Here is a 14476-nt window from a genome sequence, read left to right as displayed (position 1 = left end):
AAATATATAAATATATAAACATACGACACATCATCAAAATATTACATACTATCATTATGTATTAACGATGCTACAAAGAAATTATCATAATACTATCCGAATCAAAGTTGTTGGGTAAAACAAAATCCAAATCTAATGAGTGAGTGAGTGAAAGGAAAAAAAAATTGAAAGCCTAGCAAAATATGACAGGAAAATGTTTGGTAAATTCACGAGCATTGTCCCTAAATTTGGTGAAATAACAAAAATGCCAACTAATACATGAGTCATGACCTCCGGATGTATGATCATTGATCAGTGATCATTTGTATATGTAGGTGTGTGTTTGAATGGTGAATAAAGCTTAAAGTCCCGCTAACAATTCAGCATTGATCGCGATGATCGCGGATGAGGTAATTGTTTTATTGTTATTAATTTGCTACCGTTTGTTTGTTTGGTATGTTTAGGTCTGAGAAATATTGATTGAGCAGTCAGTTTAAGTTGTTTTGTGCCGCCTGAGTATGGGTTTGGGAATTAGATTTCAATATTTAATCTTGCATTTGATGTTGGCTTATAAGGTTAGAGTAAAATACTACGAAACTGAGGTCGAAGAATGCAATTGTTCGCTTATTTGCTTTGTATAACCTGGTGAAGTTTTGGTCATGCAAAACTTTGGCAGCAATCGTGTCTTGCTCCTATGTATCAATTCATATCAGCCATGGTTGTGGTCCAAATCCTTTGCAGAATGGAAGTCCAAACAGGTTTAATAGCACATTTGGGTATGGAGTAGGTAGCAGCGGATATGACATAAGTTCAATTAGCAGGAACACATTGGGGAACGGTAGTGTTACTTATGCTAAAAGTTCTACAAACTCTGGCTCTTTTAAGGGTGCGGGAGTTGGAAATACTAGCCTTCTCAGTGTATTTTGCAATACTGAGGCTATTTGGTGTTCTCCTCCCATCTCAGGTCAAGGAGGAGGAATGGCTTCTGCTTTAAGCAGCGGAGGCAGTTTAAATTTTGATAGTGCTGACAGCAGTCTTGAGTTGGGTCCGATAGGTTTTGCCAGGAACACAAGCAGCAATATTGCTCCAACATCTTCTATGTATGCATCTCCAAAGCTTGATAGTTTTGGCCTGTTTAATAACCAACTCAACAATGTCATATTTGATGTTACCCCTAGAGATGTTGTGCATTATGCTCAAGGATATAATGTTTATAATAGATCAACAAAAGGTATTTGCCCTTTCTTTCTTCATTCTTCTTTTCCTTTCCCTTGCAATTTCAGAAATTTTAACGTACAAAGATCTAAAGGTACATGCCCTTTCTTTCTTTCTATCCCTTCCCTTTTTTAATTACAGTTCCATCAGCTATGTGCATGATGTATGCCCACTTTTTTTCTGCTGTAGTTTGAACCAATGGCGCTTAGTGATCAGATTTTATGTCTTTAGCTATTAATATAGTTACTTGATGCTTCCTCTGTGTACTTTGTATTATGTTTAGAGTACTTAATATATATATTAGGTTCAAAATCCAACACTCATTGTTTAAAAAGTTGGACGTCTAACATGGTATATGTCTGTGTATACTCTGAGATGTTTTTGTAATTATTTCCAATTTTGGACTCACAACTATGAAATTTTTGGATCCCAAATTTGGACCCATGGATGTTCATTGTAATAGTGATTCTTGAACTTCTCGCTCTGATGTGATAATGAGTGGCATGAATTGGTAATTTGGTACAAAGTACAAATCTATTGGAGCTTAATAGAGAATAATAATATTTCTTTTATGCGTACATTGAATAGAAAAATATTAATAGTAGCATGCTTTGTCAATGTATTTTATTAATGCTTTCTCTGTATTATTTAAACTGTTTTTTAGGTCCCATAAAAGAACCTATATATAATCCAATTTTTAAGTACTGATATAAATAGGTGTGATCTCAATAATATTACCCCTATTAAACTCTATGTTTATATATATATTCAGGCACAAAATTAACAAAAATAATGATCATATATATTTCTTATTGGGGATATAGTTGAATTCAACTCATTTTACGAACAAAAGAATAGCTAATATTTGAAATAACAATATCTCTTTAAAAGAGCTAATTAAATACTTGATAAGCACCTATACATGTGTTTAGTGAACCTTTAAATTCAAAGAGAGAAAAAAGTTGTATCAGTGAGTTAGTATTACATATATACATATACATACATACATACATACATACATACATACATACATACATACATATAGATACATACATACATACATACATACATACATACATACATACATACATACATACATACATACATACATACATACATACATATATATATATATATAGAGTCCTACTCCAATAGAAACCAAATTAGCCTAAAAACTAAAAACCAGTTTTTGGACAGTTTTTTATCACTATTTTTAACTACAGAAATCACTAATTTGTACATAACATATCACTAATTTATATATAGCATATCTCGCGAATATAAATATGTATATGTACATATATGCAACGTATATGACCATCATCTTCACCCAAATCGTAATAATGGACCTCTTACCACCATTACCAGACGTTTCTATGACTTGCCACCATTGTCTATCATCACCAATAGTCACATACACTTTTCATCATAACTTACAAAACTAACGACTACTTCCCATCATCATACAACTTCTCTTGCGGCTTCCTGCCGCCAAAAACCATCCTACGGATGAAATTGATCATCTATAATCGATTATCAATAGTTTAGATAAGTAGATTTTCTCAATTTTGATAATAAAAATCGCTGTTTACATACTATATAAAAATAGTGGTTAGTGCAGTATAAATTAGTGATACCCATAGTTATAAATAGTGGTAGGGAAACTGGTTTCTAGTTTTTATTTTAAGAGTGGTTTCTATTTGATCATGAGCCTATATATATATATATATTGTCTCTTTAGGCCTTCCTGGTGAAAAAATAACACTTATGGAAGTTGAGAAGCAGCTTAAAAAATCTTAGGTTGCTGAGAGAGGTAGATTGCAGAATGAGAATTACAAGCCCAAAAGGAAATTGGGGCCGCGTTGTAAGATTTTGCAGTAAGGATACATGTTTCTTGGGACAAGAACGCATATATGAATTTTAAAGACTTGATCTTACAGTTACATGGTTTTAAACTTAGTGAGTTTATTTCATTTGTGAAGTTGTTATTAATCGATTGTGTTGTATGATGCATTTAATTTCTAGGTTATACTTTTCCTGTTTTCTGCTTTTCACTTCCCTTTATAATATGGTTTACTTCTTGATTGTTCCATTTATCTCTATAAAATATTTTTACGCTTCTGCTTAAGATGATAAGATAATAATAGATTATAAATTAAACAGATATAAATTTGCTATTGACTATGTTATACTGCCTGCTTTAACGCTTTGCACTTATTGGTAATTGTTAACGATGCTACTTATCTTATTGATATTTTTACATTGGAAATTATTGGTTTACTTTGCTAATAAACTTGTTAGGAATCTGTAGATTCTTGTTTGTTTAGTTGTTGCTTCATGTCTTATTCATGTTTGAACATATCTCAGAGATGCTGAAGTTCATGTGATGCCTCTTGATAATGATGTTGGTTTTCTGTGCTTTCATTTTTTTGTGTATAATTATGTAATCTTTCTAAGTATAGTTATGTACATCCTTTGGTGTTTGCTCTGCTGGGTCGTATCCGAGCTGCGGTTGATATCAACAAACTTTGACCACTTATCTTAAAGATCTTCCTTTTACTATAAAATAGTTGATTTGAAATTTGAAAATTTATAGTTTTGTAATGTTGTAAAATTACAAGATTGTGTAAAATATTTCAGAGAGCTAGAAAACTGAGTGCTTCAAGAGAGGTTTTTTTAACACTTTTGGGTTATCATTTGATCTTTCAATATTTGTACACCACAATGAACTGGCTGGGATTAAATTAGGGTGTGCAGTGTTATCTTGAATACTTGGAATCGGAGGGGAAAACGCTATCAGAAAGACAAATTTTTATGTTAATTTGGGAGGTGATCATTGAAACATCAGATACTACCGTAGTTGCAACTGAATGGGCCATATATGTACTTGCTAAAGATTCAAAGCGACGGGTTGGTTGTATATTCACTCTAATGTAAGAATTTATGAATCAAACTAATTTCTTTTCAAATTTCAGAAAAAGCTTTGCAAAGAGATCAATAGGGTGTGGGTCTGAGAAAATCACGGAAGAGAAGTTGCCTCAGCTTCCTTAACTTTATGCTATTTTCCAAGAGACCCTAAGACCACACAGTCCTGTTCCTATTATTCCTTTGCGATATGTGCAGGAAGATACTCAATTGGGAGGATACTTTGTTCCTTCTGGCTTGTATCATGGATATTGGTTTGGTCTCAAGGATTTACTTCAATGCAATTAAAAATAATGATGATGTCAAAAAATATTTATCAATGACAAAAAATTTAATCAAAATAAATAATATAAAAAATATATATTATATAAATAATGGGCCCGTGTCTTGCACGGGCTTTTATGCTAATATCTATTATATGAGAACAGGTCTTTTTCCTGAGCAAATTTATTCAGTATGAAAAGACTGTTTAATCCTTTTGAGCAATCTTCTTATATCTTATCTTATATCTTATATTTATATAAAGGAGGATCTTGGCAAGGTGATGTGGCATCTCTCAGAGGCTCCTATCTAAATTTCCCTATTTTTCAAGGACTTTGTGCTCTGCTGATTTTATTTATGATTGTAAATGATTATTATTATTTAATCTTATATATATTTATATAAAGGAGGATCTTGGCAAGTTGATGTGGCATCTCTCAGAGGCTCCTATCTAAATTTTCCTATTTTTCAAGTATTTTGTGCTCTGCTGATTTTATTTGTGATTGTAAATAATTATTATTATTTAATTATTTAATCTTATATCTATATAAAGTAAAAACTCGGTAAGTTGACGTGGCGCTTCCCAGCCTCTTATTCTGTATTTTCTCTGCTCCCCACTTTTTACGTTCTTTTTATTGCAATTTCCATTTGCCCTTCGTTTCTGTGTTAGAACTACACGCCTTCCCACCTTCTTCGGAGCAATTATGCGCTGGAAGCTCAGAGGTCTTGCTGGGCTTTTGTAACCGGCATCCCATCGGCTGCTCACGCTTTGGCCTATAAGTAGTCAGCTGATTAGCAATGACTCGGAATCACAGAATAATTCTGCAGGGGAGTTCGCTGAAAAAGGTCCACTTATACTTCTATTATTGTGTTCAGTCCGTTTTATTTGTGTGTATAGATTTATGCTTCTATTCAGTCCGTTTTATGTGTGTGTATAGATGTATAAATGTATTTGCTTCGCGCTCTGTGCTGATATGATATGTTCACTCGAAAATGTATGTCCGTGAGTGATTGTGGTTTGTTGGTGATTTTCGTGTGGGGGTTTTTCAGGCCTGAAAATTTATGTTTTGGTGCCAGATGTGGCTGGTGATTATTTATGTGTTTCTTAAGAGTTAGCTGCGTTCATCATCTTTATCTCAGAGATTTTAAGGCATCTGCTGGCTTAATTCGTGCAGATATGGCATTTGTTTATCTTTCCGACTTGAAGGGCGATGAGGAAGACTGGGTTATAAGAGTGCGCGTTTGCAGGATGTGGGAGTCTATCAGTACAAAGGATGGCAGTTTGATAAGCGTGGATATGATACTAGCCGATGAAAAGGTATGCAAAATTTCGGCTTTCGTCCTGCCTTTGCTGCATTGTGACTTGAGCCTTTTATTCTGTCTCTGATTACCGACCTGCGATGCAGTTTGAACCCTCTGTTTGTTTGCACATTTAATTATATTTTACAATTTTAAAATGTATATCATCTAGGTAGTAGTTCATGAAGCTGAAAAATAAATGTTGCCTGGAATTGCCCCTATTTTCACCTTGAAATTTTAGAATGTATATCATCTAGGTGGTAGTTCATGAAGTTAAAAAATAAATGTTGCCTGGAATTGCCCCGATTTACACCAGTTGTGTCTTCAAAACTTACACATTAGGCAATCCCAACCTTAAAACATGAAGACAAAGCCTAATACTGTAGTTACAGAGACCTTAAAGAGTGCATCACAATTCATACATTTAGGACAAGAAGACTACTCTTTATATAAGAAATGAATGATAGATAATCAAGTGGATTTAATAAGATGACAATATATAAAAAACTTATATCAGACCAGTACGAGAGGTTAGATAAGTCATAAGTGGACACTAGGAAGAAACATATTATAAAAAGTAACATTAGCAAAACTCTCACCCACGCCGGGTAATAAACTGCTTGCAACAGACCAACAAAAGTATAATTTAATACAAGGAAACCTGATGATAATCTGGCAAGACTGTAAATTACAACACTAGATGATAATAAAAAATTCCAGCCCTGCTTCTTTAAGGCTGCTCTCTTTATACACAGACCCTCTCTTTATTCTTAGTTAAGCTAATTTAATGTTTTTGCTTAATAGACAAAGCCATCTTATCGATCCTATAACATGCACGGATTAGTAAATTTACCAATTCAGTAAGCCCAGTGATTTGTGAGACTTTTATAACTTGACGCAAGTGTCCCTAATTGATTGGATTGACTGATGATAATCCCAAAAAAAAACAATATAATGATCCAGAGCCCTCGGCTTTGCAGACCGACATTTAGCTATAGGCCTGCAATTTTATAGAATAAGTTTTAAATTATTTCAGCATATACAAAGAAAGTCTGGTATTTAGCTTCAGATTTATGGTATCCTTCATTTGGTTAGTTATATATGAGTTATTCAGCAGCATTTGCATAGAGTACATTATTAATCAAAGAGCGCAGATAATTTCCCCCATGCAACCTGATGTTGTTGGCGTCGATATGAAAATAGGAACCTGCAGGGGTCTACGACATGGAAGCTAAATGCTCTCTGCTTTTAAATTTTTTAGCGCTCTTATATTTTTTCATGATTAGATTAAGTTTATAAGGCATATGAGGCATGTGGATTGTTGTAAAGCGACTAAGCCTCTTATCAATTATAGTAAACTTAGTATACCATTTGATGCTTATTCTGGCTGCAACTATTAATTGAATTTCTTCCTACCTTTGCTGCATTATGTCTTTAGCCTATTTTGCTCTGGGCCGGCAGTTATTATTTCTTTGATTCCAGACCTGTACTGAAGGTTCAAACCTCCGTTTGTTTCAAGAATTGATTAGATTTTAAAATTTTAGAATGTTTATCATCTCTTCTTGTAGTCCCGCTTTCTCCCTAAAAACTCATGTATTCTGCGTGTTAACTGCAATGCTATAATCTCTTCCAAATTTTAAAGTCATTTTGATCCTCTATCCTGGAATCACCCCTACCTCACCTAAAGCTCTAAGAATTGTAAGTAACATATTAAATATAATTACATTGGAAATTGGCAATCCTTATGAGTTTATTATCACAGCTACATTATTTAATACATGTTCTTGCATTCATATACATGATTTAGAGCATAATCTTCATTATGCACTTTTCATAAACTTTAGCTGCGTTTATTAATGATATAATTGTTATTGATCTATTTTTTTTGTTTGGATTTCATTTGATTTTTAGTAGAGATGATGTTTTAATGTTCACAGAATTTATGGCTGGATAAGTAGTTCTTGTGTTTGCAGTTTTTTGACATATGCTCTTTAGAAATTATGGACAATCGCAACAAGCCAGGGACATGGGATAATCCTGATTACATACATAGAGCAGCGGTGATGCTTACTTGGAAGCTTTAAAGGATAGGGTTTGATATGAATTGCATTGGTTAGGTTTTATCCCTAAAGATTTTTTTTTTGGCCTACCACTTCCTTCATGTATATTTCACGGTTATTGTAAAAAGGGTCATTTGTTCTGGTCCGAACTTCTGACCTCCTGAACTCGAAATTGAAATTTTATTTGGCCTCTAATTTTTTGAGAAGATGGTAGATTAAAATGGCCTCAAACTCCGTCGCTCAAAATTCCTCAATTGCAGGGCATTCACCCTCGGTTCTCCGAGGGTCCTGATCAGGTTATGTCAATTTCAAAAGAACAAAACTAACTAAATTTTAGTATTAATCAAGCCTGGGAGGATATTAGGCTGAGAAATTCCAAGGTGAACACTGTTTCACTTCCCTCCTGTATTAGTCACTTTGGTCATCTTTATCTTGTGCATGGAAATGATAGCAATTCCAGATGAGCTTAGAAATCTCTCCAAATTATGGACCTCGCATTTATTTCTGCTGATACAAGCACCATTACAGAGTTCATCTTCTTCTTTCACCAGCTTAGCATACCTCCGTCTACCTGATAGCCTCCTTTCAGGGTTGATTACACATCAGTTTGGTGATCTTTCCAAATTGCAGCAGCTTAATCTAGGCTACACTGGTGTTGTATAAAGTGCTATTTCAATTCACACACACAAAGAAACCAGTTAAGGAACTATGCATTGAAAAAAATGACAATGTTAAATTATATTTCATTTCACACATGAATATGATTACAAAAGTAATTTTTTTATTAGAAAAAGTAATATATTTGTTATTTGTTTCTTAACATATAATTTTTGTGTGGTGCAATTTGATTTTTAACCTTTATTCTATGTCATTGATATTATATGAAAGACTTAATTTAAGATCATGAAGAAAGCCTAATGCCTCCAACATGTTTCTCTGTACAATATCACTGACATTTGTTTTCTACCTTTTCAAATCTTCGGTGCAAAGCTATATGATTTGCTGGACTTCCACTTTATGAAACATCTGATTTCTAAAAATTCGATAAATCATGATAGCTGGGTTGGTGACTTGGTGTTATTCAAAAAATGTACGCGGTCACAATGGGTTGGTGTCACTCGAAAATTATTCACATACCGCGCGAAGCGCGGTTTTTTCACCTAGTTATATTTATATAAAGGAGGATCTTGGCAAGTTGATGTGGCATCTCAGAGGCTACTATCTAAATTTCCTTATTTTTCAAGGGCTTTGTGCTCTGCTGATTTTATTTGTGATTGTAAATGATTATTATTATTTAATTAATTAACTCCTTATATTTCATCATAGTAATTGTTATCCGCTATAGACTTTTTGCTTTCCACTTTACTCTTCACTGAAACCTTTTAAATTCTATTCCACGGTTAATTATGTATGTATATATATCTATGTCAAGAGTCTCAGACCATCGAAACATCGTTTGTGGATCTTGTGATTCACATTTCTTAAATTTTCTGCAGCAGCAAGGAGAATTTAATTTTACTGCATGAACTCATCTGCAATTCGTCTGATGCGTTGGCTATGATCTGCTTCGAAGCTCTCACCGTTAAGTCCAACCTCGAGCAGGCTGAGCTATTCATTCAGATCGTGCCTGATGTATTGTTAGGTTTTTGCTGGAAGAGTGAATCATGGATCTTCTTGATAAATGCTTTTTTTGGTTAAACCTATCTTGACACAATGTTAAAAAATAATTCGGGGAACAGGCAAAAGGAGGCTGCCCACTTGTGAAAGAAGGGGGTGGTGGTTTTGTGAGTGTAAATATGAATATGAGCAGATGTGAAAAGCCACCAAGCCCTGAGCCTAATGCTCCTCCACCAAGAAACGCACCCAAGGCTGTGGATGAAGATCTCTGCAAAATCTCCCCTGACCTCTGCTATGCCAAAGGGTATGTTTTCATCTGCTTTTGCTTTGTTTCAAAGTTCTAATGTTTAAAATATTTAGAAAAGTGTGAATCTCCAGCAATAATTATATATAGTTGGTCATGTGAACAACATATTATTTCTTTTGTTAATGTAAATTAAGTGTTTTGTGGTCATAACTAAACAAATTAGGATATCTCTATCTGAGATTCTTACTTCGATTCCTGGTAGGGGCTCTTCAACGGGAATGCTCAGTTGCGTGATTATCTGAGGATGAATTGTTGGAAAAAGCAACCAATTTTGTGGACTTAGCAGGCTGCCCAATTCATGTTATACCTCATCTGCTGTGTAATAAGTTTCAGTAGGATCACCCATTTCTATAGTAGCTCCATACCAAGTAAAAACCTGAGAAAGTTGCGTGAAAGATGACATAGGCAAGCAGGTGACTAGTACTAAAGAACAATTGGAAATGGCATGACCTACTGGTTAATAGTGTCAAGTCTGGGCGAGAGATCTAAAACATAACTACTAATAATAGAAATATAAATAATAGAAATATAGAGCGTACATTTTGGTCACATGTAATTCTCCGGAGGCGAGGATATTGTACTATTAGTCAGTTTGGAATTCTTATTAGTAGAATTGAACTGAGCATGTCCCTTTTCCTTTATCCCTTTATGTTGTTCACATACAGTCCTCCAGTGGTAAGTACACTCTTAGTCCATGTATGCAGATATGAATTCTGTGACTAGTGGAGCAATATAATGAGGTCAGAAATTTTATTTCATTGTAATAAAGAATTGAAGTAATGCGGTGAATTTGCCATATAAATGAACTACAATACTTAAAAGATTGTCCAAAGAAGTCATCTTTATTAACAAACCAGAAACCTCTCATTAATCAAAGATTCAATAATACCCTAAGATTTACAAAAGTAGCTATCCCAATCCATGTAGAAATCAAGGGATAATATTTTACAGACCCAAAAATATTGGTCTTCCCGTTTGAGGTGGGAGTAGTTGATATAAATTTGTGTTCGTACCTGCTAACGCAAATGAGAGATTAACAATCTTATCAAATCTTATCTAATCTTATAATTCTCAGTGTCAAATTGCACACTTCCCTGAACCATGGTTCATATAAGTTAGATATTATGAATCCCTAAAGGCAAGACAATAATACTGATAGATTTAGGGATAGCATGGCTTAAGTAGAGAGGGTGGGAAGATGCAGCTATAATCTTATGGGACTGTCCCTTGCATAAAGTCATTTCTAAAAGGTTGGCCCCATGAAGATCAGTAGATCTCGGCGGGTAAATAAAAAAACTAAAAGACTGGATCTGTCTTTTGTATCTGATACCTCATGTTCTGGATATTTTGTTTTTATCTTGGAGTGTAATTGTGAAGATAGTTGTGGCAATTCCTTTTAAGTCTGTTTTGGACATGGGTTCTTAATATTCAAGATTATCTATGAGAAGTACATCTGCTTGGGTTACTACTGCTTTTACTGGGGGTAGTTTTTAATTTGTCATTTGATATAACTATTCGCTGGTTCATTTGTTAATGTTTCTCCATGTAGTTACTGGATATTATTGTCAATTGTTATGTTTTTATGTTGTTTGACATATAGCAAAAAGTGAGATTTTAGTTTGGAGCCGTGGTTATCTGATAATTAGTCCTCAATGCTGATAATGTTGACCTTGAAATATATATAATATTTGATATGCTGCTTTGATTTTGGTATATGATATATGTTAATATATAACAATTCGATTAAACAGATAATAAAAGTCATAATCAAATCATTTATGTGTGGGTTAATCGAATTACGAATAGTGATTTTTAGCCGTTCCAATTCCCTTATTCGAATTGTTATATTTCCTTCCGAATCCACGCTATAACAGATTTTAGAAAATCCCGGCAGTGACCGTTTGGGAACCTGAGTTGCAGTTTAAAACACCTGATTTCACTAGAATTGCTCATTTTCTTTTCTTCTTTCTTGATCTTTGTAAATACAATTCTCACTTTGTTCTACACCAGTAAAAATAAAAAGAACTACCGTAGAATCAAATGTACTCTGAGAAGGAGACCATAATCATCACCACTCGGTATTTGTTCCTTTTGATAATACTACAGCACTGCATTATCATCCAACTAATAGCTTTTGGCAACTCAAATGTATTCTGAGAAAGAGACCATAACTATCTGTGATTTCTATCATTTCACCAGCAAGATGGGCTCTGTGGTCCTTGAACATTCTCGGATAGTTCAAAATCAAAGATCTGATCCCCCAGGATGGTTTGGTGAAACAAGCCTCCCAGAAGAATGAGTAATTTATACAATGCGGATGTTACATTGTTTAAGGTAATCCTTTCTTTAGTTATAAAATTGTGCATTTCTTAAAAGTTATCTCTGTGGCTGATTGTTAAGAATAATGATGAAAAGCATGAGATAATTTGCATTCTTACCTTCTCCGGCTTTCTTTTAGAGTGGTGACGTAGGGTGACTGTTGTCAGTGTCAACAACCAAGTGCACTTGGAGCATATAACATGAATAGAGGCGTAGTTTTAGCATATCTAAAACTTGATTAAGCCAAATTAAGGTCGCAGGTTTTGGCGCTTTACTTTTTTGTTTCTTTAATAAAAAAAGTTTCAGATAGTTGTCATCCCAAAGGCTTTAGTAATTTATATTATAATGAATAAAGCTTCCGGTCGAGTTGTAATTACTTATTGGCTGTTTGTGTTTTCCTGTTGCTCAACTTCTTATCCTATGACAACCACTAACCCTTGACACTAACACCGAGAAGATTTTCAAATGTAAAGTACATTGCAAAACTCTTCTTCCTGGTGTGTTCCTAATTTTTATTTATGTTTCTATTATCAGGTGGTGGAAGCCTTGAGTGTTGCTTGTTTCGATTCTTCAGCTTTTGGTGTGGGTATGTTCTCTTGACAGCTTACTTGGTTACCACTTACCGCAAACTCTAAAACTTGTGAGGAATATATATAAATCATATGATGTTTGGTATAATTTTCCGGCGCTAGATTTCTCCCGAGAGGAACTTGAAAAACCCTGCTGGTGAAATAATTAAAAACTTGATAAAATTTCAAAGTTCAATTATGGCTGGAGCATCGGCCAACACCCCCTGATTTTGCCATTGTTCATGCTTGTGTAGCATGACACTGTTAATTTATTTAGGCAGGAAATGTTGTATTTAATTACTTTGCCAATCATTATTCATTATTTGTTGCAGGGAAGCTGGTTAGCAAATTTATATGCCGTGGCAAGTAAAAGTGCTTTGGTGAAGAACCTTCTCTAATCACAATGAAAGAAAACCCAAAACTAGGATAAAGGAACAACATGTTGATGGAAAATATCATAATATCATGGTAAATGTAATTGCCAATCCTAAAACTCTGTTTGATGCTTACATTAGTATAAGATCAGCTCAAATGTTGATTTAGAACTAGAATGCGATAAAATCCCCTTTAAAGAAATGGCAGAAGAGCTTTGTTGTGGAAAATTTAATGTAGGTGCTAATACATTCTCTATCTCTACGAGGGGACCCAATTAAGAAGTGCTGATACATTCTCTATCTCGACGAGGGGACCCGATAAAGAAGTGCTTATCCTTCCAAATCTTAAATTGAAGGCTGTTCAAGAAGCCATTAGAATAGGTTTGTAAGTTGTTTTCAACCCTTACTTCTCTAAGTATTCACATGGTTTTCGAAGCGGCAGGGGTCACTTGTAAACCTTAAAGTACATCCATAAAGAAGTCTCTAATCCTGATTGGTGGTTCACCTTGCTTGTAGACAAACATTTTGATGTGTGCATACTGTCTAAACTCATCACAACTATGGAAACTAAAATTGAAGATTCTACTCTATATGCTGTCATCAGAAGCATGTTTGACGCTAATGTCCTCAATTTGAATTTTGGGGGCTTCCCAAAGGGCCTTGGTCTTCTGCAGGAAGGGTAATTGTCCCCGATATTAATGAATATATCTTGATCTTTTTGACTGAAGTTCACAGATTATGAACGAGATATGAGTCCTTTTGTGCCGGCACTCATTGTGACCAGCATTGGTCAGACTCGAAATTGAGAAGCTGGTTTAGGAGACAGATAGAAGATACAAGTACCCAATCTGCTGAGTCAAAATCAAATATGCGGATACATTGTTGTCGCGTCATGGATGAGATACTTGTAGCTATTTCTGGTCTGAAAGAAGCTGCCAGTGCTATCATGTCTGAAACTGAAAGCTTCCTGCATAATTCACTTACATGGATTCACTTACATGGATGTTGATAATAGTTGTATATTCTTGTAATGGTACAAGGGTGTTCAATTCCTTGGTACTAAATACAAATATTCATGTAATTTTAATTGGATTTTAATTTTGATATACAAAATTGAAGATATAAAATTTCATGTGAGAATACCCCTCCATACCCCGGGTTGTATATATTGGACGAGAATGCGGTACACATTTTAATGCTCATGTAAAGCATAATTTCATGATTTATTTTTTAATTTTTTTCTGAGTAAAAATTTAATTATAATTTTATTCGGAGAAGGAAAATTTTAAAATTAATATAAAGCTATACTTTATCGGAACATTAAAGTGTGTCGAGTAGTGAGAAAAAAATATTTGAAACTGAATGAGATAGAAAGAATTATAATTTTTTAATAAACATTACATTGTTAATTAATTAATTTAAATTAATCACATGATAATAATTTTTGAACTGAAGTTTAGAGCGCTCAGTGAAAGAGAGGAAAAATAAAGTAGAGTTAACGGAGTTGGTAAAAACAAAGAGCACCACACACATTGCAAATACACAGTATGC

At 34.1% G+C, this 14476-nt stretch overlaps 1 protein-coding gene across 11 annotated transcripts; it reads left to right on the top strand.

Annotated features, from left to right (window-relative positions):
- The first annotated feature begins 144 nt into the window (after nucleotides 1-144).
- On the top strand, nucleotides 145-14065 carry LOC108199712 (uncharacterized). Of its 11 annotated transcripts, none has more exons than XR_010286420.1 (10): nucleotides 150-389; nucleotides 721-817; nucleotides 944-5226; nucleotides 5556-5698; nucleotides 7653-7791; nucleotides 9236-9660; nucleotides 9866-10076; nucleotides 11863-11997; nucleotides 12517-12568; nucleotides 12884-14065. XR_010286420.1 is itself a non-coding variant. In XM_064083129.1 (9 exons), exons 1-3 carry the CDS (start codon nucleotides 375-377, stop codon nucleotides 1327-1329), a joined length of 498 nt encoding a protein of 165 aa, XP_063939199.1. In that variant the 5' UTR covers nucleotides 145-374; the 3' UTR covers nucleotides 1330-5226; nucleotides 5556-5698; nucleotides 7653-7791; nucleotides 9236-9660; nucleotides 11863-11997; nucleotides 12517-12568; nucleotides 12884-14065. The 11 variants fall into 11 exon arrangements, 1 of the variants encoding a protein (XP_063939199.1); XR_001802486.2 differs by lacking the exon at nucleotides 9866-10076 and having other exon boundaries at nucleotides 153-389; nucleotides 12884-13019; nucleotides 13206-14065; XR_001802484.2 differs by lacking the exon at nucleotides 9866-10076 and having other exon boundaries at nucleotides 155-389; nucleotides 12884-13306; nucleotides 13442-14065.
- Nucleotides 14066-14476: the final 411 nt, after the last annotated feature.

The sequence above is a fragment of the Daucus carota genome, chromosome 8, assembly GCF_001625215.2.
Source record: "Daucus carota subsp. sativus chromosome 8, DH1 v3.0, whole genome shotgun sequence".
NCBI classification, from domain to species: Eukaryota; Viridiplantae; Streptophyta; class Magnoliopsida; order Apiales; family Apiaceae; genus Daucus; species Daucus carota.
This window is presented reverse-complemented; position numbering and strand designations above follow the sequence as displayed.